This window comes from Marmota marmota, unplaced genomic scaffold, assembly GCF_001458135.2.
Source record: "Marmota marmota marmota unplaced genomic scaffold, marMar, whole genome shotgun sequence".
Classification (NCBI taxonomy): domain Eukaryota; kingdom Metazoa; phylum Chordata; class Mammalia; order Rodentia; family Sciuridae; genus Marmota; species Marmota marmota.
In genome coordinates, this window is record NW_026000005.1 from 50,864,096 (window position 1) to 50,890,335 (window position 26,240).

The 26,240-nt window shown below is 52.2% G+C and overlaps 1 protein-coding gene across 1 annotated transcript in view; it reads right to left on the reverse strand.

Moving 5' to 3' along the window:
* Positions 1 to 6,482: 6,482 nt before the first annotated feature.
* Positions 6,483 to 26,240, reverse strand: part of Col6a3 (collagen type VI alpha 3 chain) — a 79,525-nt gene continuing 59,767 nt past the window's right edge. Inside the window, 13 exon segments of the mRNA XM_015481622.2 lie at positions 6,483 to 7,195; positions 7,932 to 8,096; positions 14,538 to 14,642; positions 15,546 to 15,809; positions 16,631 to 17,001; positions 19,403 to 19,502; positions 20,695 to 21,393; positions 21,935 to 22,031; positions 23,449 to 23,942; positions 24,031 to 24,042; positions 24,144 to 24,180; positions 24,266 to 24,298; positions 25,467 to 25,529. Coding sequence (XP_015337108.1) covers positions 7,155 to 7,195; positions 7,932 to 8,096; positions 14,538 to 14,642; positions 15,546 to 15,809; positions 16,631 to 17,001; positions 19,403 to 19,502; positions 20,695 to 21,393; positions 21,935 to 22,031; positions 23,449 to 23,942; positions 24,031 to 24,042; positions 24,144 to 24,180; positions 24,266 to 24,298; positions 25,467 to 25,529 — 2,481 coding nt within the window. The 3' untranslated portion in view covers positions 6,483 to 7,154.

Sequence of the window (26,240 nt, forward strand, 5' to 3'; positions counted from 1 at the left end):
CACCCATCAGGTCACAAACTGGACCATTCTGACCCTCTGTTTCATCATCTGTAAAACTAGGTCAATGACTGCTGGTCAACAGCAGCGTGTGAGATAATGTGTGAGCACCTGGTGCTGAGCCTGGCTCCCAGAGCTACCAGATAAAGACAGTGTGACCTCACCGTGTCACACTGGCTTCTAGAACAGCCCAACACCTCAGGGCCTCAGCCTGGTAGAAATTTATCTCAAGACCCAAAGCAGCGTTCCTGACTGGCCAGCCTCCTTCTACACGGCAAGCCAGAGGCAGACCCAGAGAGTGCTGGGTGAGCGTTAGGGTCAGGGATCAAGGAAGGACACGGAGTCCTCCACGTGGTCTGGCCAAGGAGGGGACTTGGAAGGAGAGAGTAGCCAGCTGTCAGGGGTGCAAACTGCAGGGCTCAGATCGCACCCGCTGAGCCCTAAGCTGGACGGATGATCTGACAAAGGGTTTGGCTTTATTTGCTTTGTGGGAATAAATATGAAAATCTGAATGCAAAGATTATGCCAACCAGTGCACGTGCAGGACCAAAACGCGGCCAGGCCCATCCCCGGCTACACTTCTCTGCCGTCGCTCATTCTGGTCTCCCAGGAGTGTCTGCGGCAGACCGGGCTGCCCTGGCACCTTGTCCACACACGGCAGCCAGGGCGCTTTACAGCTCACCGTCCTGTGCAGCCCTGGGGCCACTCCCTGTCGGCTGAGCAAAGCCAGGCTGCTGGCGCCCCCGCGACCCCTGGCCCCAGCCTCCGTCTCCCCCACTGAGGCGCCTCACTGTCGGGGTCCCCTCTGCCCAGAGCTCCCTGGACTCCTTCCTCTGCTTGGCCAAAGCTGCCTTCTCTATGAGGCCTATGAGGTTCCCAGCTGAGACCTGGTGGCACAGTCGTGAGTGTCCCCACCCAGTGTTGCCAACCACTTCCCTTGTCACCTGCCTGTCCCCACAGCCCTCATCATCTTCCACAGCAGCCTGCCCTTTGTTCATGGGTCATGTTCACTGGGCTTTGTCTTCCTCCTTCCCGGGGTGGGGTCCAGGTCTGGTTTCCTCCCGGGCTCATCCCAAAGCCCAGAGCGGCACAGAGCCCGTGCCAACCGCTGCTGCACAGGTTGATGCCATCCATGAGTTGCTGGATGTCACTGAACAAAATGGAATTACGTGGATATGGAGTGGCTGAGCCCACAACTGCCCTCCACTCGGGTGAGAACTCGCGCTGGGGTACAAGGCAGGTTGGGTGGCGGGCTAGACGCACGGGACGGGAGACACTGCAGCTGCCCGCGGGCAGGCCAGGGCGGCCAGGAGGATGCTGTGGGTGAGCAGGCTTCTCAGGGCTCAGGTCTCCCTCCTGCAGCCTGCGGCTCTGCACTTCTGAGCATCCCTGGGTAGGACTGAGGGTCTGGTCCTGGTCATAAGAGTGTCCCCTCCTCAGGGCCACCAGGCACCAAGTGCATAAGACAGAGAGGACCAGGGAGGCTGCGTGACTGTCCTTCTCTGCCGCCCACCCAGCCCCACAGGGGCCCCACCTGGCTCAGTCCTGTGAGACACTACAGTGCCCACACGTGCTGACCCTGAGACTAACGCTGTGGAGCTGGAGACAAGTGACCGAACGGCTCAGTGCAGACCGTAAAATAGTTAAAATTGACAAAGGGTGTGGTTTTCACATCAAAATATGTTCTAGCTTAAAGTACCTGGTTGACAAAGGTAAAACAAGACAGAAACCGAAGAAAGTCCTTCCTGGTGGTGAAGTGGCAGGAGGACCACCTCCTTCCGTGGCCGCCAAAGCCCCTCTTGAAGGCTGGGGCATCATCCTCTGGGTGCTCCCAGCTGCTGGGGTCGCCCAAGAGGAGCACCCTTGGTGCACAGGGCCTGGAGGAGGTAGCAGAAGGTGTCGGGGACATGCAGGTAGCATCAGGAAATGGTGTGGAGCAAGGTGCAGGGCAGCCGTGAGGGTCCGAGGGGAGAAGAGTGGGCTCCAGTCTATGGGCCCAGCAAGCCACCAGGCGGAGGGCAGTTCCCCGAGAACTCGCTGCCCCGTCTCTCCCCTCACAGCCCTCGCCACCCACCGGCAGTGCTCTGTGGCCTCTTCGGTAACCCCAGGCTCTGTCACAACACCTCACGAGAAGACCAGCAACAGGGATGCGTGTCCTCTGCGTCCACTCTTGCTTCCAAGCCCTCCCCTGCCCTTCTTCAAACCCCAGGATCTTTGAAACTCGCCATTGGGTGAACCCCACCGACTTCTCGTCAGCCACCACCTGCCCGTCTCCCTGTCTACCGTGGTCCCCCCCCCCAAGTCCATCCCAGCCGATCCCAGTCCTCATAAGGACAATCCACTCACCCTCGCTCCTCAGTTCTGGGGCCTCTTAGCCTCCACCCCACCTCCGTCGCTGATGTGGACAGTTACCCCCCACGGGTAACCAGAGTCCCCCTACCCCTGCAGCACGTTCCCCTCCCAGGATCCCAAGATCCACCACTGTGACCGTCCCTGGAAGACCCCACACCTGCCCTTCTCTTTATCAAATCCACCTGGAGAAGCCCCAGCCCTGGCGGAGGCCAGCTGCCTGTCCTCCTGTGCCCACGTCAGAGGCCGGTCCGCCTCCGCGCCAGCTCACCTCCCAGCAAGTCCCACTTCCCGCCAGCAAGAGCTCTTGTCAGAGCCCCTCCCTCCCCAGGCCCCTGCTGTCCCTGTCTCTGGCCTGTCCCTCTTTCCCCTGAAGAGTTCCAAGCCATAAGAAGAGCTTTGTCATATTCTCGCTCCCAGTTCCACAAACGGCCTGTGTCCGCCTTCTCTCTCCCTCCCCTGTTCTGAGGGTGGAACTTCACTTCTGGCTCCGTTTCCTCCCTCCTCAGGTTCAGCAGGCAGGTCTCCAGGGAGCCACTCTGCCCTGACCCCATAAGTCTCCCTCTCTCATCAGGCATTCCCAGTGACACAGCCCTGCACCGGGTATTGGCCCCACAGTATGTGGCATGACAGAGACCTTCTGCCCGGCAGCCCCCAAGGACGCTCTTGGGTCTGTAGACCCCCTGCCCATCTACCGGCCAGTGCCTTATCTCCCCCACAGCCAGTTCACCCAGCCATCTACCTGGAGTGTGTCATCTCCTACTCAACTGAGACTCCAGCATCCTCGAGCAGCCCAGGGACAGGTACAGAGCAGAGCACAGGTGGAGTGAACTGAAACCCGGGGGTGGGGTGGCATGCTGGCGGCAGAGGGCCTGTCTCTGGAGCACCTCAAGTGAGTCCTCCAGCAGTGGCCCCACCCAGCGTATTTGTGGCACGCCTGGAACAGGTCTCAGAGTGCCATGGAGACAGTCAGTGGGTCTGACCACTTCCCTGGCTCTAGAGGCTGCGTATGTGAGCCTCTGGGCCACGTGCATGCTCCTACACATGAGGCCTGGGGCCAGGGTCCGCACAAGCAGAGGAACCATGGCCACCCTCCAGGGCCACCAGCCACCAGGGGCAGTGGGTGTAAAAGACCCCGGCTCCCTCACCCCTCCACTGAGCTCCAACAACAGAGAGTCAAGCTCCCGCACATGGTGACAGTGGCCTTCCTGTCCCCAACTCACTCCTGAATCATCTGCTCAGTGGCTTCTTCACGCCTCCCAGGAAACTGAACCCCCAGTTCAGAGTCTGCTTTTGGGGGAACCAGGTTTTGATAACACAGGCCACATGATGTCCAGGCAGATTGACCATCAGGGAAGACCACGAGGGGCGAGGCAGGGCTCAGCCCGTGGCGGAGGCACGCGACTCTCTGCTCCTGAAGTTCCACAGGGTTGACATTGGGTGCCTGGGGGACCCTGTTCTCCCTGTGGATCACCAAGGGCCACAGCTCAGAGCCCTGAACTGACACTTCCCCAATAACTGCTGAGACAGAAGAAGACAAGGGGAAAGGTCCCCGTGGCCTCAAAATGGCAGAGCAGAGTTCTGCACAGAGGCCACACACGTCCTTCACCTCCAGTGGAGGAGGACAGACATTCACCTGATGCTTTCCCTGAAGCCAAGGCCCTAGCAGGCCTTAAGACCACCCTCAAAGACTCAGGGCCCGAGGCAGGACAGGGTCTGACTCCTTCCTCCCCACCACCACTGCGTCAAGGGCTGGAGACCAGCTTACGCTGTGCCCACCCAACCACTGGCCCCGTGGAAAGAGAGCAGTGGCTAAGCAGAGAGTTGGAGGTACGAGACATGTTTATTTCCCAGGGAGCCCACAAGCAGCTGGATGCCAGCTTCGCACTGCCCCTGCCTCCGGAGGCTGGGCTACTGGGTGAAGGAACTCAGTGCCAAGAGCCTGTGGGGGGCTTCCCTGGCAGGGACCTACAGGAGGGGGAGGACTCACCCACAGCCAGCTCCCCCAGGCTAGGCCCCTGCTGATTCCCCAGAATATACCTCCCCAGGGCGTCGGCTCCGGCCACCTGCCGCAGGTGGGACCACGGGCCGAGCAGGGCAAGAGAGCAGCGGCAACAATGGCCCCGCTCAGCCCTTGCCTTGGGAGTGCAGCTCAGAGCTGCAGCGTGGAACTCCACCACCTGCCGGAGAAGGGGGCTGAGGGCGGCCTGAGCTCCTCCAGGGCGTGTCTCGCCTGTGCTGGGAGCAGGATGTGAGGTGTCGGAGACGCACAGGACTCAGTCTGAAGGTCCAGTGGTGACAGTTCTGGGGACCGAGGATGACGAGGGGTGGCAGAATCTGGCCAAGAGCTCACCACGGGGCTGCTACCAGCCTGCCAGCCGCAGACCGGCACAGCAAAGCTGGGAGCTGATATTGGGGAGGCTCAGGCTGTGCCAAAGGTGGAATAGTGACACAGTTAAAGAAAAGTCCTAAGCCACAATACCTTAGGACGGGCCTTATTGGAAGTATGGTCAGTGCAGGTGTAGCTAAGACTGGGACGTGCTAAGCCGGGGCAGGAGCCATCCAGCCTGACTGGCATCCTCACAGGAAGACGCCGCGTGGAGACAGAGGCACAAAGAGCAGCCCCGTGACCTCAAAGTCACAGACCGTGTGCTGCCACTGGAAGCCCCGGGGCACCAAGGTGGCAGCCACCACCGAAGGAAGAGACAAGGAAAGAAAGGGACGGGGACGGAACGAGGACAAGGAAGGACCCTCCCCCTGCGGTTCAGGGGCTCTGCTCACACCTACCTTGGTTGTGAACCTCCTTCCTTGACAACGGTGAGAACTGACTTCTGTTGTCTTAAACCACCCATTTGGGCCCTTTGTGACGGCAGCCCATGCCCACCCAGGCAGACGGCTTCGAGCCCTGCAGCCCACCTGCTCACTCAGACCGTTGCTTGGGCCATGAGCTCGGTCGAGGACACCCGGCCCAAGGGAGGCTCCGGGCGTATTCACCTGGGGGCTCAGGTACTGTGGTGGGGGCCCTGAGAAAGTCCCCAAATGCCCGTTTCGTGCCTACCACTAAAATCCTTTGAGGGGCTCTGGTGGGTCCACTGGATGCTAAAATAGGGGTCTTCAAAGACGAGGGGTCAGGCCTGACCCAGAACTGGAAGGGCCAATGGGAATAAAGGGGCAGCTTGTGGCGCTGGTACTCAGTGGTGCTGGGGAAGGGCATCCCAGGATGCTTCAAAGACCAGGTGAGACCACCTGCCCATGAGGGCTCCTGAAGGGTCCCCAAAGCTTTCATTCCACTGGAGCTGCCCCAGTGTTCTACTGGGGCCTCCAGTCCCAACGAAATGAGGTACACTCAAATCCCCAACCTCATGGGCCGCAAAGCCTCGAGTCCTTCCCGGGAGTCCCACGAATTCCAGAAGAGCTCAGCCCACAGCATCCTTGGCTTCTCACACACTGACGTGGCCACAAAGCTCAATCCCTCCCCATTTCTACAAAGGTGCCCCCAAACTCCAAGAGTCTAGAACTTTCCTTCAAGGATCCTGGTGGGCATCCTGGGCCTTGGGGATCCTGCAACCCCTCAGCTCCGCATGCCCCACCCTTCCTCGTGCTGTCTGCCCTCCCACAGGTCACGTGGCAAAACCACCCTTCAAGCCATCTTCCTTCTGCTCCCCCAGGTCCTGGAGTCCACCTGCAGCACCATCGGGCTGCAGGCATTTTGCTGGACACATTCCCTTTTCTCAGGTGCTGCGAGCATGTGTGTGTGTGTTTTGTGGGTTATTTCTGAAGGTAGGAGGAAAAGATTCCAAGGGAAACCTCCTGTCTCTCAGCCATTGAGGCAGGAGCAAGCCAAGCCCAGGGAAGAGTCACTGTAGATGTGGACGGGTAGGAGGCTGAGGCTCTGGTCAACTCAAAGTTGGAGGACAGAGAGCAGGGCAGCCTGTGCTCCTGAAATGAGAAGGCTCCAGGGCTCCTGGCTGTGCACCTGTGGCTGGATCCACCTGTGCCAGCCGCCCACCTGGCACAGCACCCAGCACAGCCTGGAACCAAAGGGTGGTGCCTGGGACCAGAGGCCAGGCAGGGGCCACACCTTATGACCCTGGGGTGAGTCTGACAATCCTTGCTCTGGACACAAGACAGCCAAGGGCCAAAGCACAACACTTTCAATATACTTTATTAAAAAGTTTCTTTGTATAAATTTCCTAAACATTTTAAAATTATAATTAAACCCCACCCCTCACTCAAAATAAAAACAACATTAGAGGAATGCCAAAAATATTCCCTATCGTGGCTTGCTTTTAATTCTTTAATTAAGGCTTTGGTCCCAACAGTGCACACAGGTCAGGGGATTCTGCTTTCTTCTAACTAGAGCACTTGTTAGAGGGTTGAGAAGAAGAAATCGGCTCAAAGCCTAATCCAGGAAATTGGGGATGAAAAGGTTGGCTCTTGTCTCTGCATCTAAAGTCGTGCTTAACTAAGGAGGAAATGAACCAAGCGTAAGCAGGTGGAGAAGCTGTGGCGTGGGGTGTGACGCTCTAGGCCACTGGAGCCCCAGGGGGGCTGCACCAGGAATGTTCACACGTGGCCCACGGTGGAGAGCTGTCACAAGTTCCCAGTGCAGACGTCACGGCAGGAGACGAGGAGCGAGGGGTCCACAGACTCATTTAGCACCATATTGACAGGTCGCAAGGCAGAAGTTTCCTCCTGATTCGAGTGTCACTCGAAGCATGAAATAGCACAGTGCCGGGCTCCCCAGAGCTTCTGCAGAGACAGCTGGAAAGGCCACTCCATCTCAGAGGTATGTGTCGCGCCAGCGCTTAGGTGCCAACCACGTCGATGACTCCAGGTTTGGTGAGCACTGAGCGTGGGGGAGAGAAGAGGATGGGGAAGCACATCACTGACCAAGAAGGACGTGCACTCACCAGGACATGACCCCACAAACTCTGCTGTTCACCCCTTCACGCTGCCTGTTCAGGAACGTCCCTGGTACCCCGTGACCTGCTGGGCTGCAGCCTGGGGCTGTCTGTGCCCTCAGAGTCCACACTCCCTCCCCAAGTCATCTACCTGGATTTCATGCCCATTGTGCACTGACCCCAGGCCTCTGCCCGGCTGCTTAATTCAAATACCAAGTACGTTGCCCAAGGGGATGGACATATATTGGATGGGCCCAGAGGCAGCATTGTTATTTGCAGAAAGTAAGATTACTTAAAGATAAGATATGGGGGGATTTATCTTTGGTGTTATTTCTAATTGATCATGATATTATTTTTCTCATAAACATGTTTGGTGCAATATGTTGAGTAACGGGGACTTGGTAACATTTCTGAAGAGTGGTAAGTAGTTGGCCATGTGTCTCTCCACTGGCAAAAAAAAAAACAAGTATGTTTCTAGAAAAAAAAATGTAATTTGAAAAATTAAATTCACAGAGGTTTGTTTGTAAAATTCTAAATTGTGCTTATTCTGTATCCTTATCTGAAGATACAGTTTATCTTTTTTCATTTGTATCACAATCACTGTAATTCAAATATTCCTCAAGGGGCAGTTATCGACCTGGCTCTCTTATTTGCGGCAGCCAATCACAGAGAATCACTTACCATGACCGCAAACTTTTTCACATTGTTCCTGTGATTCAAAGTTGTTCTCGTTCCCACCACAGCCTCCGAACCAGAACCTGGCGCAGTTCTTGGTGCCTGGGTCGTAGTACCACTTGAGGTTGAAGTCCCTGCAGGTGCCTATCTCCATGGGCAGCTTACATATATCTGCAGTGACAGGAGAGAAGGGCCTCCATTAGGCTCCGGTGACCCCCACGGCCAGGCTGCAGTCTAACCAGAACACTGGGCCAGGAAAACAGGTCAGTTTCCACGAGGAAAAGCCCCTTCCCCTGACTGAGCCTGTGTCCCCGCTGACATGGGGACAGAATAATCATTCAGCTTTGCAAGGAATGAACAAAGCTTCCCCATGGTTCACGGACGACACTGGAATCCCAAATGCTAGCTCTCCTCCTCGGAAACTGGAAACAAGATGAACGGCTGATCCTCTTCCCACTCACGAGACCGCTGACTCCCTGATTCCTTCTATGCTAATTCCTCAGAGAAGAAACTGATTTAAACCATGTGGAGCTTCCCATTCCTTGGGAAAACGGCATTTAAATAACAGCTCAAAAATAAAGCTACTCACTTCACTGCAAGCCAAGTAGACTGGTAATCAAAGGCAAAGTGGGAATGAAGAACCTGTAAGAATGTGCGTGTGCTCACACACGTGTGCAGCTGAGCTTTTTCGAGACCTGCCAAATCAAACAAGTTCAAAGAACTACCACTGAGCAGAATTCGCCACCGTGAAGACGCCACCGAGGAGCATTCTTCCTCCTGCTGAGGAAGTCAAGCAGGCCACGGTCCCTCCCGGCCTGCAGAGGAGAGCTGGCAGCTCAGGCACACTCCGATGTCTGTTTACAGAGTTCTCTGGCAAACTCCAGAAGAGATACACGGATGTCAACTGTTATCTGAAAGTTTGAAAAATGTAAACCTCCTTTGGACAAAACTCCCTGGGGTGGATGAGGCTGCGTGTTTGTGTGAGTAGCTCATGAGCCTAAATCTCCCAGCTCTGCCCAGAACAGCGGCCATCCCACTGTCCTTGATCCCTAGCGAGGCACAGCTGTGGGGTGGGGGCAATGTGGGCATCTGCAGTTGTGACCAGCACAAAAGGGAAAAGAACCCAAAGTCTCGGGGTTGCCATCAGATCTTGGGTCAGCTGTGATGCAGCAGACTCTAAGCTGCACAGGACGAGGCTCAGAATTGTCTCCAATGACCCTGGCTGCTGAGGGGAGGCTGTCCCGCAAGACTGAGGGCTGCCAGCTCTTCATCCACACCTCCCAGGTGCAGACCCTTTCAGAAGTGGAGAGAGCCAGGGGCCACACCGAGAGCTTTCCAAGGCCCAAAGAGGCAGAATAAAATGGCGACAATTTACAACAACCACCTTCTTCCTCTCGAATGTGCCAGGGGCCTCGAGGGTGCTGTGCAGGGAACTGGGCAAGGCAAGACTGCGGATCACTGGACAAGCTCTCCGCTCACCGCGGGCTCCCCGCAGGCTCCCTGCAGGCACCCCGCAGGCCTGAGAGCCAGGCCAGCTGTCTGCCGGGCCTTTCTCCTCTCCTCCTGGAGGATGCCCCAAATGGCGCACATTTATTCACAATTTAAAAAAGAAAGAAAGAAAACCAAATACCCTCGGGGAGCATCTGGCCTGAGCATTGCAACTGATGGTCACACTCCGAAGCAGAGACGGACAGACCATCTTGAAGACAGCAGCTTCTCTTCAACCAAGTAGAGCAAATATTTACAGCTGTTTATCTGAACTTGTGAGGTTCAGTTCTTTAAATTATTATTAAAAGTCAGATTTTCCCCCACCACTTCATCTTGTGCTAAACAATGATCTATATCCACAGTGGAACTTGGCTAACCAAATACTGTGTTTCATCAGGACTAAGAAACCTTAATTTTAAGATGCAATGCTATTTTATGTTCCCAGAATACTACCAGCCAGGCAGGATATGTGGTCAGTTGTAAGTCACATTTCAGTTTCAGAAGTGTTACAATGAGGGGAAACGTGCACCTTACAGTCAATAAAATAAGTAAAAGATGGGTGACCACAAAAATAAGAGATCCTCCAGAGCTGTACGATTGGCCCAGTGACGTCTGCTCGGACAAAACGTGACCAGTTCACAGACTGCCAATGTCTAGAACAAGTAACACAGAATGTTAATTATTTTGGTGAGTTTCTGCGTTGGACTCTTCCTTAACTTATATGGGTAAGCCAATAGTTTAGGACTCTTTTTGTAATATTGCATAATGTAAACTTCCTGGCTTTGATTTTGTTTGGGCACCTCAGAGAGGTGCCTTTGGTAACATCTAAACTTCTATACAAAGCCTCCTTAGCCAAAATTAGATGAGGGAGGGGAGAGGTGGCAACAAACCCTAAAACCAAAATTGACAGCACATGGTACTGTCAGCTGTCCTGGTGACAAAGCCTGAGGCTCGGTGCCTGGTATGAACTCTCGATGCTCTTAGGCTGTGATGCGAGTGAGAGATCTTCCCATCACCTCTAGCTAATGGCCATATCTGCAGGCAACACATGGACCCCAGGAAAGGGCTGGGGTGTGACTTTTTAGGTGCTGAAGAAAGCAAAAGGTAGAAAGGGATTTTTTTGTGTTGGACGGAGGAAGAGAGTTAATTTTACTTTGTTTAAAATTTAAAAATACAAGTTTTGCTGGGCACAGTGGCACGCACCTATAATCCCAGTGACTTGGAAGGCTGAGGCAAGAGGATTGCAAATTGGAGGTCGGTCTGAACAACTTAGTAAGAACCTGTCTCAAAATAAAAAATACAAAGGGCGGGGATGTGGCTCAGCCGTGGGACACCCTAGATTCAATCCCTAGTACTGCAAAGAAAACGTTAACCATTTCAAACAGAATCATGTAGTACTGCGAAACCTAGGATCCTGAATGGCAGGTAATGGGGCTGTTGTCCCCCTAGTGGAACCAACCCTTGTCGCCAGTCAGGATCTTACACTCAGGGTCTTGCAGGCAGCCATTTCCCTCTAGACCAAACAGGGCCAGGCCTTATGTGGGAGACAAAGAATCCCGTAGCCACTCTGTCCAACATATGTGCCTGTGTCTGTCAAATTCTCCATAAACAGGCATCTCTTGGGTTGGGGGTGTAGCTCAATGTAAAGCTTGTGTTTAGCTTGAACTCAACCCCTAGCATCAAAGCAAAAACAAAATTCTCTTAAAATGTGTCTTTTGAAACAGGAAAACGTTAATATACGCAATGGAAAGCTCAAATATTACTGTTGGTCATCTCCTTCCCCTGAATTAGATGCCTAGGGCCAGGGCCTTTCATTTCATTGTGTTCTTGCCCACCAATTTCTAAATGGACTCAAACATGGGTCCAAAATGGTAAACTCGGGCAAAAATGCAGGTTGTCAGGATGGAATCTTTTATTCATGGAAGTAAAGAATTGCTAACATTTCACACGGAGAAAGAGACACACCTTTGTGAATCTAAACTGAGTTTGTAATAAGTTAATGGTCCATAAGATAAAATAAATTAAAATGCATGCATGTCCATTTGGGAAAGCTGGTTTTAAAACTTAATTTTGCCTGAGATGTTTAGAAAATACATCTTGGAGAAATAATTCATATTGTGATCATTAAATAATTGGATACAAATTGTACCTGCAACTATAGAGTGTAGTTACTCTATTTTTAAAGTTATTTAATAAGGAGTGATTAATTGACACTCCCTTCTTCAACTCCAAAAAGTATCAATATTATTAGAGTATTTTACTTTGGCTGGAGAAAGTGTCTAAGAGGATAAGCCGGGCAGGGGACGAGGCTGGGGAGAAGGGAAGACCAGCTTTCATCTCTTTAATTCTAGTTACCCCTTCCTTGCTGTTGCTGTCCATCTTGGATTTCAATCATTTTGAAGTAAACATCCAATTACTTTAATTCAAAAAAAGCTCCCAAGAGTGGCATGCATGTGTAGGCACACCCAATGATCATGGCCAACGTGAACTGAATACCTTCTCCCGGCAGAGCGCTGTTCTACCTCTGTGCGGGCTGCAGAGATCAATGGTGCAGGGCCTTGCTCTTAAGAAAGGCAGGGAGCTTGCATCTCCATGCTATCTGAGTGGGAAATTCACACGAAGGCACGTGCACAACACACGTGACATGGTCAGAGAACACGCGCTTGAGTGACGGGACCCACCAGTGTCAAGGGTTCAGTGTGTCAGACGCCCTGCAGCCTGAGGGAAGCCCAGGCTGCCATCTCAACACCTCTTCTCTCTCTATCATGTGGGGAGGAGGTGCCTGCGTTGGGAGTCTGGCTGGAAGACAGTCTCCTAGTTCTGAAACTTGCAACTCTACCAGAAAAAACAAAAACGGCCCCACCAGATTTGTGTTTCAAGATTATGTTGTGTATGTTAGCTCAGCGCTGTTTATCCATGCTTATCCTTCTGGACCACACTTACGAGAACCAGAAACTTCCACAGGCTTGCCGACTTGTGGTTACTCCAAGTCATGTTCTCTCAATGAAGCAAAAGTTTGCGAGACATTTTACAACCTCCACTACCAGGAACGGAGTCAGCCCTAGGCTTGGGGTGGGGGCTTGAGACTTCAGCGCCTCGGAGAGTGCACTGGATCTGCCCTGTTCATGTTTTGGAGGAATCTGGTGTATTCCTTGCAACTTCCCTTTGAGGTCAATCCTCTTGTCTGGGAAGCCTTTGTGGGGCTCAGAAACTGGAGCTGCAGGACAGGGGCAGTGGCTCCTTGACAGTCCTTTGATGCAGGACTCAGGAAGCTGCTTATGAACAGAAGTCAAAACTTGAGTCTTCTCCCAGCCCTACCGACATCACATGTGCCTACCTCCAGCTTCTTAGCTTGAGTTGAAAACCACAGCATTAAAATCTTTTGTCCAGTCTTTTTATACAATCTCTAAGAAGCTAAAACTTTATTACCCCATCTACTAGAACACCTGGCTTATTTCCATAAGTTTATAGTGAGGAGAGAATGTCCTAGTTTTCTACCAGCCTTTCCTTTTAAAAGGTGAAAGAAGTTTAAAAGACACGTGGCCATTCTGACGGACCGATTGCTCAACTTGTCTCCAAAGGCAAACTATAATTCAACAGTATTCAGTTCTGAAAGTAGGTCACTTGTCAGCCCTTATTAAACTCCAGTGTGTAACAGCCACAATTCCCGCGTGACTCAGTGACCCTCCTAGTAACTCTGTGCTTGGCATCTCTACAGACGGTCCTGTATGCGGGGATTGTGAACATGCTGGTGTGTGTGGACACGGGGAAGGTCTGTCACTGGAAGAAAGCACTCTGACAGGAGGCCTCCACTGCCCAGCGGCCCCAAAGAGGCAGGTGTGGAGGAGTTACAAAATGCTCAGAACCATCTAATTTGATTTAAATAGATGAAATGGGATGCATCCCCTACAGAAGCATGAGGTAGAGAAATGAGCATCATTTCAGAGACTTACAGTGGAAAGAGTAAAATGAGGAATATACAAGACAGATCCAAGAACCACACAAGATAGTTCAGAATAATAAAGTGCTGTTGCTTCTCTCAATGCATATTAAATCTATGCCACCTGCTGACTTCTCACACAGCCTCAGCTGCTCCTAAATCTAGCACAGCATGAAACCAGCCACAAACACCCTCCCCTCCATCAGAATTCATTACAGAAGTACCCATTGTAACCCGAGATGGTCCTCCTCCTGAATGGGGTGATACAGCAAAAGTGATTGAATTGTTCTCGTATGTTCCCATATGTAGCAGAAACTTATGCTTTGGGGTCTGTAAAACAATATCACACCTAAAATCCCATGGAAGACCACGGGGTAGGTCTGCTGGGCCAGCAGGCCCCTAATGACACGGTCAGTGACCGTAAGGTTCTGCCTCAGAACCAGGGACTGGTCATGGGCCAAGGTGACAGCAAGGTCATAAAAATAAGAACTAGGGGGCTCAGGCTTCTCCCAGTGGAGTTTGGCACTGTTTTTATGTTAGTACCAAATCTTTTGCTGCATACACTTAGGCAAAACAGTGACCTCTTTAGTGATCATCTCTCAAGGACGAACAAGGCCAGCAACAGCTGTGTGTACCCAAATCATGGCTGCCCAGTCGCCGATAAATGTTAGCTGAGCGGCACACCTGGGCTCAGGCACCCGAGAGAGCAGGACACGAGAGCAAGCCCAGGCTGTGTGCTCAGGACCTGGGACCACAGCACCCCAGGGGTCACATTCAAACCCAGGCATCTCACGGCTCCAATCTGGACCATCCTGTTTTCTCCCAAGCAGTTTCATTTATGGGAGTGAATCATGGAGGGGACAAAGCCCTCTCTTCACACCACCATAGACCACCATCAACTTGAGTCTCCAACGAGGCACAGAGGATTCGGCCTGGAGCCTTAGAAGCAACTCCCACCCAATTTCCTCTGCAAATCTGGTGGCAGGCAAGGTACAGCTTCATTTACAGCTGGGAACATGCAGACTGACACCATCTGGGCCTCTCAGAGCCAACTTGGAACTTTCCCCATAGAGGTCATGGGAACTAGACCCAGGGAGAAGAGCTAGAATCAAGACTTTGAAAACTTTAAAATTCTTGGAAGAATTCCCCGAGTGCCCCCAGAGCACCTCATTTTTGTAGCTTACCTGTCTCAGTAAGAGCCAAGGGTTCTGTGTTCACCATTAGATTGATGGTTGCACTAGAAGCTGACCTTGCTGATTGTGGAGGTGGAAGTGGAGGCTGAGTTTTCTCTGTAAAAGAAAAATGCATGCAAACCTAGGCAAACCAGAAACCAGCCACCGAGAACTCCGCAGCAATCCAGGCACAGCGGCCTTCAGGGTGGGCCACTGAAACGGGATTCGGAAGTCCCCATGTGCTACTTATGCTGTGGTCTGCAAGGTGACATGGGTTACCAAGCAGGTGGAGGAAACCCTCTCATCTCCCACAAACCTCTTCCACGGCATCCAAGAAAACCGAAGGCCAGGGTTGGGCAGGTCTCTGACTCCTGGGGATGCTGAGCCTGACCAGTGGTTGCCAAGGGGAATCACCCCCCTCCCCCTGTGATCCCCCCTCCCCCTGTGATCCCCCAGTCTGAGTCACACTGGCCTGAAAAGAAGAGGGGCCTGGCCTGCTCCCACCTCCCTGGAGCAGTGGAGGTCAAGAGGAAGGAACTCAGAAAGAGAGAGAGAAGGGCCCCTGGGTTACAGCTGGGAAGGCAGTCTTCAGTGATGGGCAGGAGCTGGCAGAGCATGAGACTGGTGGGCCAGGGAGGCAGAGGCTGCTGGCCTCGCTGCCCTGGGAGCGAGTCCTCATAGTCTCTCCATTGCTCCCTAAGAAGGTAGTGACTCGCGGCTACTTTCCAGGGCCAGGTGGGGCAGCAGAGACCCCCACCTTAGCAGGCTGCTCTCAGGCACAGAGAACCTGGTTTCCTCCGTGCAGCAGCCAGAACCCAAGAGCCAGAGCACATTCACATGGAACCCCCTTTTATTCTGTTGCTCTATAAACTTAGGGTGTAACCAAAGCACCCTGGATTCTTATTTTTCCATTTAAACGTTGCTGGTACTTCAGGATAGATGCCATCACAATTGCTCCCTTCTGTCCCACTGGGTATCCCGGGTACAAAGCAGGCTGCCCGTGAGGCCACCTGTACTCACTTGTACTGAAGCTTCCTTGGTAGATGGCTTTGACCTGTGACCGCAGGTAGCAGACCACCACCACATGGTAGGTCTGCCCGGCCAGCAGGCCCCCAATGACGCGGTTGGTGACTGTGAGGTTCTGCCTCAGAACCAGGGACCGGTCGTGGGCCAAGGTGACAGCAAGGTCATAAAAATAAGAACTAGGAGGCTCAGGCTTCTCCCAGTGGAGTCTGGCACTGTTCTCGGTGATCTCAGATACCTGGACTTCTCGGGACGCCTTAGCTGAAAGACAGACCAGAGCAGAGCATGGAGGTAAAGAATAGGGCCCGTGTGACTGTGCCACTCAGGCGAGGAGGACACCTGAAAGCCATGAGTCAGCACTGGAAGTTGAACTAATTTCTCCTTCAAGCTCCTGAGAAATACTGTCACACTCAGCATACGTGAAACATGAAGTTCACTAATTAAGAATAATTTAAAGTCTCATTACTCACCAGCAAGGTACATAACCTCCTTTTGAAAATCTCCATTGTTAAGGGGATACTTTGAAAATGCAAGATCTGGAGAGCTATAGGAAGATGCTCAGGACAAAATGAGCCTTGCCATTTAAAATCTAAGTCATGGAACTTTAGGGCATAGCATAAAATTCTGTTAAAGGGATCTCTGCTTCCATTCTGCTCATGAACTGAAAGCAATTCCCACCTTTCCTGAGCACATACATTCTGCCTCATGTTCCTCTACAGGGGTGACTTTCTTAGCATCTTTTAGCATCAACTTTGAGGAAGATAACCCACACATGCTGGGCGCCTCGAACCCAGCTACCTCTCATACCTGTCAGAGTCGGACACGCATCTTTACTATGTTTAGAAGGAGCTTGCAGGTTAGTCTTTGGGCAAGGATGATCACCCAGATCCTAATCAATACCTAATATTGCCACAATGCACAGCCTGAGACCCTATTCTGTGACCATATGCCTCACAGCAGGGACAAAGTTTACGATCACCAAGGGGATCACCAACCATATTCCGACTGCAAATCAGCCTCCAAGGGCACCCTCAGAGGGGCCTGGGAGGGTGTAGCAAGGCAGCCCCAGCTGGGCTTCTTACCCACGGGCTTGGCAGCAACGGGCTTGGTGGCAGCTGGCTTGGCCTGGGACCTAGGAGCCTCAGGCTTGGTGGCTGCTGGCTTTGCAGCAGGGGCAGGGGGTCTCACAGCTGCAGATTTCACCGCTGCCGCTGGCTTAGCCACCACTGCAGGTCGGGCCGTGGCCGGCTTGGTGGCCACAGGCTTGGCGGCCACAGGCTTGGCAGCCGCGGGCTTGGCAGGGACAGGTCGTGCAGCAGCTGGCTTAGCAGGCGGCAAGTTCACAATGGTGGCTGGTTTTGTTGTGGTGGTCACCGGCTTTGTTGTGGTCACTGGCTTCGTTGTGGTCACTGGTTTGGATGTTGGACTTGAAGTAACATTATTTGGAATGTTTCTGTTAAAACAGATTAAAGGTTACTTCCACCTGTAACTTTGCATGTTATCTAAGTAGTCGAAGACATCGACCCAAGGATCTATGGGAAATGTGCTGTTTTGGCAAAAATGCTTGCCCTATAGTTTTTTAGAGATTAGGCATAGTATTGCACATGTTCAGAGTTTCTTAATTTTAGAATTTGGGACACTAAAAGAAGATATTGAATGGCATCTAAAAATAGAATCCTTAAAAATAAAGCTTACATGGTACTATAAGAACATCTGACATCTTATTTTCAATTCATTTTTAAAAGACAGAAATAAGATATAAGAGAATAAATATTAATAGTGTTCTAATTATAACACTTAACAAACTGAAACATACATTAAAATTAAATAAAATTAGTAATTAGCTATTTTCACTGTAAAAAGGTGTCCATTCATCAAAATGCCACGTTGAACTAGAAAGTTATGAGGTCAGCATATAACACTTTGCTCCTATGGCTCATTGTTGGCTGAAAATGTGTGTATCTTTTGTTTGTATCAATTTTTGTGTATGTGTACAAAAACTTGCAACAGTGGGCTGGGGTCCTGGCTCAGCGGTAGAGCACTCGCCTAGCACGTGCAAGGCCCTGGGTTTGATCCTTGGCACCACATGAAAATAAATAAATAAAATAAAGTTATTGTGTCCAACTACAACTAAAAAATAAATTTAAAAAAATCTACAACAGCATCAAACAATGCAACAGCACAGATCCATGCTTCATTCTTGCTTTTAGATGAAAATTCAACTACTTTACAGCTGTATCATGCTACAAATCATATGCAGGATATTTTCAAGCTGATATCATAAAAGTACAAATACTGTTACTTTGTTCATTCAGTTTTCCTAAAGATGAGTCAGTTGAGCCAACTTTAGAGGTTATTTCATAAAAAAATGGGGTCCATGAAAAGCTGAAGAGTAGATAGAGCCTGTGAACCTGGATCCGGCTGGGCCGGCATCCCAGTGCCTGGGGAGGGTCGTAGCTGCCTTGGTCATGACTTTCAGCCTACTAGGCAGGGATTTGGCACCACTCCCTCTGACGATGGGGGCAGGAGCTGAAGGACTTACAGGGTGATAGAGAGAAGGGTCTGCAACAGAAAGAGGTGGCTCTCCCGCACCCCCAGGTCAGCTGGGGAACTGACATTCGTTTTCCAAGGATGGTTTCACTTCTCATCTGGTGCAAAGAACCTCCACCCCCACTTAAGTGTGACATACTGTGGCAGTCCCTTAAGGAGCACAAATAGCTGACACCCACATGAGCTCAGCTCCTGCAACCATGTCCCCCTCCACCCCACCTAGTCCTCTCATGTGGCCACATTCTCCTCCTCTCTGTTCCTAGAGTTGGCACCAGAAATGGAGCAGGGCATGGGCCATGGAGCAGGTCCACGAGCCGCAGCACCATGGTACCGTGGTCCTCCAGTCTCCCAGCTCTCATTCCTCTTCCTGGAAGGCATACATGTTGCCTCCCAGGGCTGCCACCTCCACACGCTACTGAAGCATTAGTGATTGTAAGATTATTACGATTATTAATGCTTTGCTTAATACTTTTTTGTATTCAGTTCTTACGAAATCCTATCACACAGGGCTGGGATTGTGGCTCAGTGGTAGAGTGCTTGCCTAGTATGCATGAAGCACTGGGTTCAATTCTCAGCACCACACAGAAATAAAAACAAAGTAAATGTCTATCAACAACTAAAACATATTTTTTAAAAAAAAAGAAAAGAAATCCTATCACACCAGGTACAACAGACTGTTTAGACATACGGCCTCAAACATCTACCTTCTCTGTGTCCATATTCTGAATAACGTGACACGCCAGGTCCCCTCTTGGCCTAGTTTTCCACCTTTAAATCTAGGCCAGTTTTTGGACATGGGTTTTGGCTAACAGATGGGGTAGAAGTCAGCAGTGTACCAGGTCTCTTAGGTTTCAAGACTCTTGGCACACTGCCACCGACTTTCCATGGTACTGGCCTGGTCACCTTATGAACAAACAGGCTAGCCTGCTGGAGGATGAGAGACCCATGGAACAGAGGTGAACCAACCCAGTGGAGACCATTCTGGACCTGCCAGTCCATATCTACAAATGGCACACTCAAGAGCCCAGCAGAGACCAGAAGAACCACCCAGCTGAGCCCAGCCAGAATTCTAAATGAATTAAATAATCACTGCTGTAAGCCATTCCACTGAGTTTTGGCTAATTTGTTATGCAGCAAAAGCTAACCAATATAACAAATTCTTTAAGAACATCCTACATTACCTTTGAGACGTCCTACTATCTGAATGTCAATGTCCTCCTCCATAAAGTTAGAGGATGGTTGGAGGACCTCTGCATTCCACCTATAGCACCACAATTTTTTCAAAAATAATTATAATCACTTACACTTGTTTGTGACCAAACTTCATAGCAGTTGCTGGTTGGTCCCCTTGGAACCAATCACACTGTTTCCTAATATCTGGGGACAAGTAAAAAGCATTTTCACCTAGAGAAAAACAAGAAAAAATATTTGAACTGCACATGAGTCACATGGAAATTAAAATCAGTCTGATATGACTAGAGATAATGCTTAGTCGGCCATAAATATTTATCAAATTAATTGGTTCTTCCAGACAAGCTAAGCCCAGTGATGTTAACCATTAAGGGTGATGGTACTAGATTCATACCACAGCTCAGGCCAGTATGTTCTATTTGGTATTTGAGTGATTGGGTTAAAGATGGTATTCACTCAATGTGAGGAAGAAGACAGGAATAGAAGAAAACTCATGAGGAGAGCTTAGCAAGTTCCAAACTCCAAACATCAAATTATAGTCCAATTACAGTTAATATTTTCTCAGAGCTTTGCTCGATAACACTTTTGTTTTTAACCTTCTGAAGACAGGAACAGCAATCCCTGGGTGGACGTGTGGCTTTCCTTTGCTTCACGTTTCCCTGGTGTGTTCTGGGGAAAGGCCTTTACAGACTTTCCCTTGGACCATAAATATTCAGCGGGGCCCTGTGTGTTCAGACTTTGCAGATCCCCCATTGGGGTGATACACAGCCTCTGCTTGTTTGACTATGCATTGTACCAGACCCACCAAAAAAATGACCAGTGGTCCAGGTAACAGATGGCCCAAGTTTGGCATCCAGGTTCACCAAGCACAGTCCTTGGGAGAGGGAGTACCCACAGTGAGCTGGGGCAGACAGGGTGAGTTTTGATGCATTTGATAAGAAGGTGGGGGAATATTCTAGGGAGGAAGATCCCCAGTGGCAAAGATGCAGGGGAAGCAAGCGTGGGCTTGGTGGCTAATCCCAGATCAATGCTCCCCACAGGATACACTTCTTTAAGGCATCAACTTATTGGGGCATGCATAGTGAATGTCTGCTTGACCCCCTTGCCCACCCAGCAAACCTCTGGAACACCAATGGCATCTTACGGCAAGGAGGTCCCCATCAAATTTGGGATTAAAAATGAGTAAATGAGGACCAGGACTGTTGTCTGTGTGTCCCCTGCTGACGCTGGCTCCTAAGAGCATTTCTAGCATATGACAGGCATCACATCTACTTGTTGAGCAAAGGGACACGTGCATGTCAGCACACTGGTATCTCTCCTGTGGTTACCTGCCTGCCCCAGTGGCCTGGACTGTGGGGCTAGCACAGAGCGTGGCCAGACAAGTGCTAGGCTCTGCAGGACTTACTGCTGACAAAGGACGGCAGCAGCCTCCCAAAGCGCATCAAAGGCTCCTCGTTGAGCTCAGTCGACTTGTCCACTAGTTTGAAAAAGACGTCGTTGGGCTCGCTGGCAAAGCCATACACCTCCTTGATGTTCACCTTCCTGCCAATGCCCAGGACCACAAAGAAGTAGCCCTTGCACTTGGCCTGGAGGACGGCTCTCTGGGCCTCCTCCAGCTGCTGCTGCTGCATCTTGCCCGTCAGCATCAGCACCACGATCTTCAGGTCCCGGGGGTTGGGGGCACTCTCAAAGACGTTCTCTATGGTGTACTCGATGGCACTGCCCAAGGCCTGGGTCCCCTGCAGTTGCGTCATGCCCCTGCTCAGGAAGTCCAGCAGCTTCTCCTTGGAGCCGTAGTCCGTCAGGGAGAACTCCACCCGCACAGGCGGCACGCTGGCGTTGCTCACAGACTCGAAGGGGGCTTGCTGCACGACGGCCACCCTGGCAAAGTGCTGCGAGGCCTTGGGGTCTGGGCTCAGGTCCAGCTGCCTGACCAGGTAGCCTATGTACTTCTTCATCTCGTTGAACTGGAACAGAGTGGTGGCCTCTGAGCTGTCCAGGATGAAAGCCAGGTCAATGTCCTCATCGCTGCCTGCTGCTCTCCTGTCCCTGAAGGCTGGCCTCCAGCTGCCAAATCCGCAGGACGGGTCGATGTTGCAGATGTCTGGAAAGAAGCGCGGCAGCCCACTTATCCTGGGGCTCCCGCAGCCCCGTGGGCCCCTCGGCTGGGAGTCTGGGTACTCAGAACTGCCACCCAGGACAGAAACCTATTATCTCTCAACTTGATTGTGGCCAGATATCAGCTCTCACCCCCTAAAACTCATTAGAAGAACAAATCAGTAAAGTACTCCCTTTATCATCACCAGACCATCATTTCAAACGAAAAGGGAACATTATCCCCATTCTTAGCCACTCTTTGAAGAAATAGGTTCTGAAAGGTCACTTTAGCCAAACATTTTAATCCCAGATTTTAAGGCTGTAACTGGAATGGGGCCACCTTCTCCTTTGTCTCCCTCTAGAAGAGAGGCTCTGTGTGGGGAGGTCCACTTTAAATAAGGAGGCCCCTCATCGGCATTTACATCGGCCCCCAGGAGCCTCTTAGTTTAACTCCAGCGCCTCAGACAGCTCACAGTCTCGCTAGGAGGTCCCCCGTGGCTGTGGTCCTGAATTGCCGTGGATAGACTTTCCCCTGGAGAAGACCTTACCCAGGCAAACGTGGCAGGTGAGCACGTTCTTCAGGAAGTCCGTGAGGTCCCTCCTTGCAGGCAGGACGAGGGCGTGCCCCACCGCTGTGTTGTTGATCTGGTTTAAACAAAAGGAGATGCCTGGTATGGGAGGGTTGGTGACAGGGAACTATTTGAACGTATAGGAATAAATCCAAGTCACATCAGTAGACCAACTTCCCAGGGGCTCAGAACCTTCCCACCTGGGTCGGGGGAGGGGAGCGGCGCTGTCCGAGAGGAAGGCACAGGGCTTGTTCTAAGGCATGGGCTGAGTTCAGTTCCTCCTCCTGCACCTTCTGCTGGGCCTCATGTGAAATTATTCAACCTCTCTGGGGTTCTGTTTCTTCCGCTATAATACAGGGTTAGTGGTACCTTCCCGTTAATAGAGTTATTTGGTGGATTAAATGAGATAATGTAAGTCAAACGTCTGGTGTGTCCTCTAACAAATACCGGGGACTTAGATATTGGATTACTTTTAGCAACAGCAGCAGTTGGCAAATGTGAGCCCCATCCGGTCCCCACCCTTTGAGGCTTCGATAGTGACCAAGCCCACAGGAAATCACTCCCAGAAGGGAAGAGCTCTGCCCATCACAGTGGCTGGCGTGCAAATTGTCACTACTCATCAACCTGAGTGAGAGAGTGAAGGATAAAGGAAGAATCCTTTCTTCACCTTCCAGAAAACACTGTCAAGAATCACATGTGCGCCAGGTCACTCCGCCCACATAGGGAGGAGGCATGAAAAGGGAACCCTCACACAAACACAGTTCCAACTGGACCCCGGGCCCAGTGTCCTGTGCTCAAACTGGCCCACACAGTCCCGCAGAATAAGGCACGGAGAGACTGTGGCCATGGCCCACTGTCCCCTGCCCATGCATGCAGAGGACAACAGAACACCATGTTGAAGGGAAGACACTGGACACCATCACCCCAGCCTCCCCTTACAGGAGAGAGACCTAAGGCCCTGTGAGGGCAAGCAGGCCAGGATGGGACCAGCACCAAGGCCCCCCGATCCAGGTCAGGGGCTCCTGCCTTTCGCACCCCTTGACCACATGCTTTGGACAGACCCAGCAGAAGTGGCCCTGGATAAACATTAATTCATCAATTACAGCAAGTCAACGTTAGTATCAACTGGGAAGGGCACATGTCCCAGAGGCGCAGGGAAGGTTGGCCTGGCCGTGCACACAGGGAGTGTTTCCAGGTCCCTTGAGGAAGGGACACGGCCACACCACCCTCTTGGGAGGCAGAGGGAATCCACCAACACTGACGCTGGACTCGGTGACGAGGCCCAGAGCCTCACTAGCAGGTCAGAGCTGCAGACCGTGAGGAGGGACCTGGAGGGGTGGCTGGCGCCGCACCGGTGCCAGAGCCTCGGACACCTCCCAGAGGTCCTCAGCTTGGCCTCACCGGGACGCAAGTCCACCCTGGAGAGCGGGGTGTGCTGAGAAGCTCCCCGGGGCGGGAGGAGAGGGAGGCCGCAGCGGCCGCGGAGCCCAGACCTGCAGGGCGTTGACGAGCTGCCGGTCCTCCTGGCTCGTGAGGAACAGCGGGGTGATGCCTGCGTCCGAGAGCTTGAGCACGGCCTCCCGTAGCTGCGGGGAGGCCCTGGTGGGCTTGTTGCTGAAGAAGACGGCCACCTTCCTCATCAGGAATCCACTCCTCACACGCTTAAACGTGTTTCTGGCCACGAAGGACATGGCTGTCTCCAGGCTCTGCTGCTTGGAGGTCAGCGGCACCTGGAGGTTCCTGATGCTCTCCAGGAGGACGGACTTCTTCCTGGAGTCGGCAAACCTGATCTCTGTGGTCACCTCGCTGTTGTAGGTGACCACGGCCACACGGGCCCCCCTGGGGCAGTTGCTCTCCGCAATGGTCAAGCCGTCCACCACCTTCAGAAGAACGTCTCGCATCCCGCTGAACGTGTCCTGGGTGACCCCCTCAGAGGTGTCCAAAGCAAAGGCTAGCTCCGTCGGGAAGACGGGGCATTCCAGGGGCCCTGTGGAGAGGGGCGGGTTGGCAAGCAGTACTCACTGGGAAGGGTCCTCCTCTCCTCAGAAGAAAGTGGCACCACCGCAGTCACTTACCATAGCAGCAAGCTAGAAAGGGAGAAGGAGAAGAAATGGTGAAGGGCACGTCTATGGCTTGAGGGTTCAAAGGTAAAGATACACGTGTCAGGGCCAAGGAGGTCTGCACTTACGGCATTTGTCTTTGATGCTCTGGACAAGGGCACATTGCTTTAAAAGAAAACGGAAGAGTGTGTGAGGAGAGCGGGAGCAAGGCCGGCAGGACAATGGTTTGCTCTGGACGCATGCAACTTACGTCAACGGAGTCGCCTCGATTGCCTTTGTGACCCTGTAAAACCAAGGGAGGACAGGCTGAGAGGCGCAGCTGTGGTGCGGATGTGGCATTCAGAGGAACTGCCTTTGGCCCACGCTAACGTGACGGGAGCGAGGCAGACCCTGGGTGACCTTGGCCACTCCAGCCGCTCGCTCTAAACTCGCCTTGATTGCTCGGACAGCTCAGCAGAGAAGACCCAGAACAGCAGTGCGTCCCTTGGGGGGCAGCCTGGCTTGCAGAGTAGCTGCATACCCTCATCCTAGGGGCCGGTCACCCATTAATGGCCAGTCCACACCTGAGCCTGAGCCTGGATACCCCTCTCCCGAAAGGAGAGCTTGCACACAGAAGCCGGGGGGGGGGGGCATCGCTAAGCCATCCCAGGCCCTCGGTGTCCACAGCCTCCCATCTCGACTGGACTGTCCCCACCCACCCCCGGCTCTAAGACAGAGCTAGGCTGCCTCAGCAGCTCACCCCAAGGCCTCATACCCTGATGGCCACCCTGCTCCACCCAAACAAGGCCCTTCATCTGTCCCTCCAGGAGTCACTTTTACAACCCAAAGTCACCTTTTCCATTCACCTGTGAACCTCATCAATTTCAATACAGAAACAAAGTAAAATAAGGACACAAAGATATTAGTAATAGAGTTCTCCTGGCTCCTGGTGGAAGCATGGCTAGTGGCTTCTCAGCCACACATCTGGAGATCCCATGGAGATTCAGTGGGCAAAGGGAGACTCCCCACACCAGGACCTGACACAGGTAGACCACCTCCATGAGATGCAAACAAGACGCACTGACTTTGCTCTTGTTTTCCCCTCACAGGCCGATATCAGGAAATTATAAAGGCAAATCACAGCGTTCCCTGGACTGCAGACAACCACAGGAAACACTTGCTTTTGGTTTATAGGCTGGGGATCAGATCAGGACACCTGGTGCATCCTCAGCATAGGCTCTGCCACCTAGCCACACCCAGCTCCCAGGAAACAGGTTGTTTAAAGTTTCTTGTTATTCCAAAATTCAAAAGTTCTTTTCCCCATTATAATATCAGAAGGGCAGTGTTTTTTCAAAAAATAACAAAACCCAGCCCATTCTTGTGAGGAAAACTTGAGGGAGTCTCTAGGGACCCATGGAAAGCCCTCAGCCTTACCCACCCCTGGGCTCAGGTGGAGCTAGATGGGTACTTACGGATGGTCCCGGGTAGCCAGGGTCTCCCTTCTGTCCGACGGCCCCCGGAAGTCCTGAATTTCCCTAGAGTGGGTAGAACAGACCCTGCTCATTCCCAGCTCCTGCAGCCGGGAAGGATGGTGAAGGCAATCGACCCAACATCCCACACCCGCACTGAGTCCCCACTCAGGGATGCAAACGCCCCACAAGTCAAGTGCAGAACAAGGGACCTGGACACTGGAGTCAGTTCGCATGACTGTGTTCTCTGGCAGGTTCAGGTGGGACAAAGGCTTGCCCGCCAACCAACCAAAGCGTTAGCTCGAATGCCCAAGAGATTCAGTAACCGCAAATGAATTAGAGGATCTCTTGTGTGGATGACTGATCGTGCTTCCAACTCCACCTGGAGTAAAAATGCCTCACTTGACTGTCTTCGCTGACCACGTTTACAGCGCCATCACCCTCACTGCCCAACTGCACTGCAGGCTGGAGATAAGTCTTAGCCATGTTCGCCTCCGCCTAGAGCATGGGTCACTAATTCAAGACCCGGTGCAGTCTTAGGAGGGCAAGGAAAGTCCACTAAAGAGAGAAATCCAGATCCGGGAGCAGCTAACAGAAGGGGAGGCTCATCAGCCAGTGCTGCAGAGCCTGTGGTCCAACCAGGAGCCCTCGTAAGTGGCCCCGACACCTAGGGAGCCCTGCTGCCCCACTGTCCGGGGCCCTGGCCAAATGTGACTGCACGGACTCCCAAAGTCCCCTGACTTGAGCCTCCCTCACGCCCCACTGGGGGTGACTGGG